The sequence below is a fragment of the Hippichthys cyanospilos genome, chromosome 13 (assembly GCF_059441005.1).
Source record: "Hippichthys cyanospilos isolate Australia breed blue-spotted pipefish chromosome 13, RoL_Hcya_1.0, whole genome shotgun sequence".
NCBI classification, from domain to species: Eukaryota; Metazoa; Chordata; class Actinopteri; order Syngnathiformes; family Syngnathidae; genus Hippichthys; species Hippichthys cyanospilos.
Window position 1 is genome coordinate 19,221,751 of NC_142381.1, and position 2,500 is coordinate 19,224,250.

At 39.1% G+C, this 2,500-nt stretch overlaps 1 protein-coding gene across 1 annotated transcript in view; it reads right to left on the reverse strand.

Annotated features, from left to right (window-relative positions):
* The window catches only part of hspa9 (heat shock protein family A (Hsp70) member 9), a 25,944-nt gene that overhangs the window by 16,172 nt on the left and 7,272 nt on the right, over positions 1 to 2,500 (reverse strand). The window contains exons 5-7 of the mRNA XM_088431232.1: positions 951 to 1,132; positions 755 to 879; positions 594 to 667 (exon numbers count right to left, since the gene is read on the reverse strand). Coding sequence (XP_088287358.1) covers positions 594 to 667; positions 755 to 879; positions 951 to 1,132 — 381 coding nt within the window. The remainder of the gene's footprint in view (positions 1 to 593; positions 668 to 754; positions 880 to 950; positions 1,133 to 2,500) is intronic.

The following is a 2,500-nucleotide window of genomic DNA, read 5'->3' on the forward strand; positions in this document are numbered from 1 at the left end:
AATAAAACTTGAATTGGTTAGCCATGAGTCTCAAGTTTGCTAGTGATGTTAAAGAGAGATGATGATGATTTATATGGAGGCGAAGTTGGAGATAATCAAGAAATACGAAGAAGGCTAAGCTGGCCTAGCCTAGGCTAGGCTACCCCCACTATGAAATATGGCCATAACAAGCTCGTCACGACACTCAAAGGTAAATAAATCCTTTCTATATTTTTTATGATGTTATTTTACTGTATACGTGTGTATTTTATATGTAAGTTGCACTCACTATACTAATTTGAAACCAATTTTTAATATGTATATACAATTTTGATGTTTTTACTTGGGGTTTTACACACATTAGCTAATTAACATAGGTTTGGATTGCTCACCATACGGCAATTTTGTGTTACGATCCCAACCGCAGAACGGATTAATCTTGTAAACCGAGGGCCCACTATATCGCTAATTCAGACGCATTAATAGATATTCACAGTACTCCAATGAGATATTGACATCTATAAGATACATTTACAGTCCCAAAGAGGGTAAGTGGAATCAAACCAGTGCACATGAAGAAAGGTATTGATCAAACTGTGTGCGCTTGTGCTTACCTGTCTTTGAGAGTCATTGAAGTAAGCAGGTACTGTGATCACAGCATTTTTAACTTTAGTTCCCAGGTAGTTTTCTGCGATAAACAATTATCACCAGAACAGCACCAGGTCAAAAGGTGTCAGTTGTATGTTGGTGTACAAAAGTAAAAAAAAGTCATTACCTGCAGTCTCCTTCATTTTCATCAGGACGAAGGCCCCAACTTGACTGGGGGAGTACATTTTCCCATGGGCCTCCACCCAAGCATCACCATTAGAAGCACGCACAATCTTGTAGGGCACGTTCTTCCTATTGATGGAAAAACACTATGTTATCTAAAGTACCTAATGACAATTCTACATTTGAAAATACTTATTTACAGGTCCTTCTGGACTTCGGCATCATCAAAGCGGCGGCCAATGAGCCTTTTTGTGGCGTAAAACGTATTCTCTGGATTGGTGACAGCTTGGCGTTTAGCAGGCATGCCGACAAGACGCTCCCCTTCCGGGGTGAAGGCAACAACTGAAGGTGTTGTCCTGGCTCCCTCTGCATTCTCCAACACCTGTGAAGGAAGAACAGAGGAATCATAATCTTCAAACACAGCAAAAAAAAAAAAAGTGAAGCCTGCAAGAATAGTTAAGTCACATTGTTTCAATATAACACTAAAATAGCAAGTTTGTTAACCTGAAATGTATACCACTTAAAGCAGGGGTGTCAAACTCATTTTTATCATGGGCCACATCGTGTCTGTCGGAGGGCCATTGTGACTATGAAGTGAAATCAATTTTAAGTATGATCATCACATTTTACACATTTTGAAATCAGATGCCGCTAAACAACAACAACAACAAATAAAACAGTTCAATAGGGGTTTTGGTATCAAAACAAAAACGTGTAGACTTGAAGTCCGAATTAGCAAGCCACATAAAATGATGTGGCGGGCAAGATTTGGCCCCTGTGCCTTGAGTTTGACACCTGTGACTTAGAGAATCAAACAAAAAGAAGGCAGATTAACTTTTAAGACAACACTTTGTGACCTTTAAACTTAACATCGCATGGATCTTTAAAATCACACATGTATTAAATGCAGTGGTGGACTGTCAGGGCCAGCAAGGCCTTCTCTGCTGGCCTAACATAAGCTGACATCATTAACAAAACTATAATAAACTAGAATAATTATAAGTAAAATAAAAGTCAATTTCATTTAAGATTTATTTTTGTCATATTTTATCCATTTGGTTACGCTCCCTCCAGTGTTGTAGTTTTTGGTTAGCGTTTTTAGCCAATTAGAATTCAGCTAACTTGTGTCGCCAGACTGTATAAATTCTGCCTGCAATCTGACCCATTTGAGGGCATTCACAAGCTAAAAACCATATAGTAAATAGACAGTTGCAACAGTCAATATAAGACCACATAGTTAATAGACAGTTGCAACAGTCAATCAAGTCAAAAGGTGGCGATATAGAAGTCTCACGAACGTGACGTGATTGGATGCTCAGTGTAGCGAGGTGGCGCTATGTTGATCAACCGGATTTAACGATTAAAAATTTTAAGTAGTTGCATAAAGTTATTTAAAAAAAAAACCAACATGTTGCTACACTGAGCTTCACCATGTTGATCAGCACTAAAGGTGTAGCGTACAGCGAAGCTAGACCTGCAGCTATTTAGCAGAAAACTCAAATCTACTCGCTTTTTTTTTTTAAACTCAATGGCTGAAGAAAAGCCAAAGTGACATAGATCAGACGCGACTTTCAGTATTGGCATCCCTTATGGATGGGACAAGATCTCGCGACATCTAATGCCACGAGATTTCTCGCAGGCGCAAGACAAGAGATTAATTTCCTTTTCACTTTTTTGGACGGTTGGCTGAGTCAGAAGTGCAATGGAGGGCAAAGAGTTTGATGGATAGGCTTGCGTGCTACACTCCAGT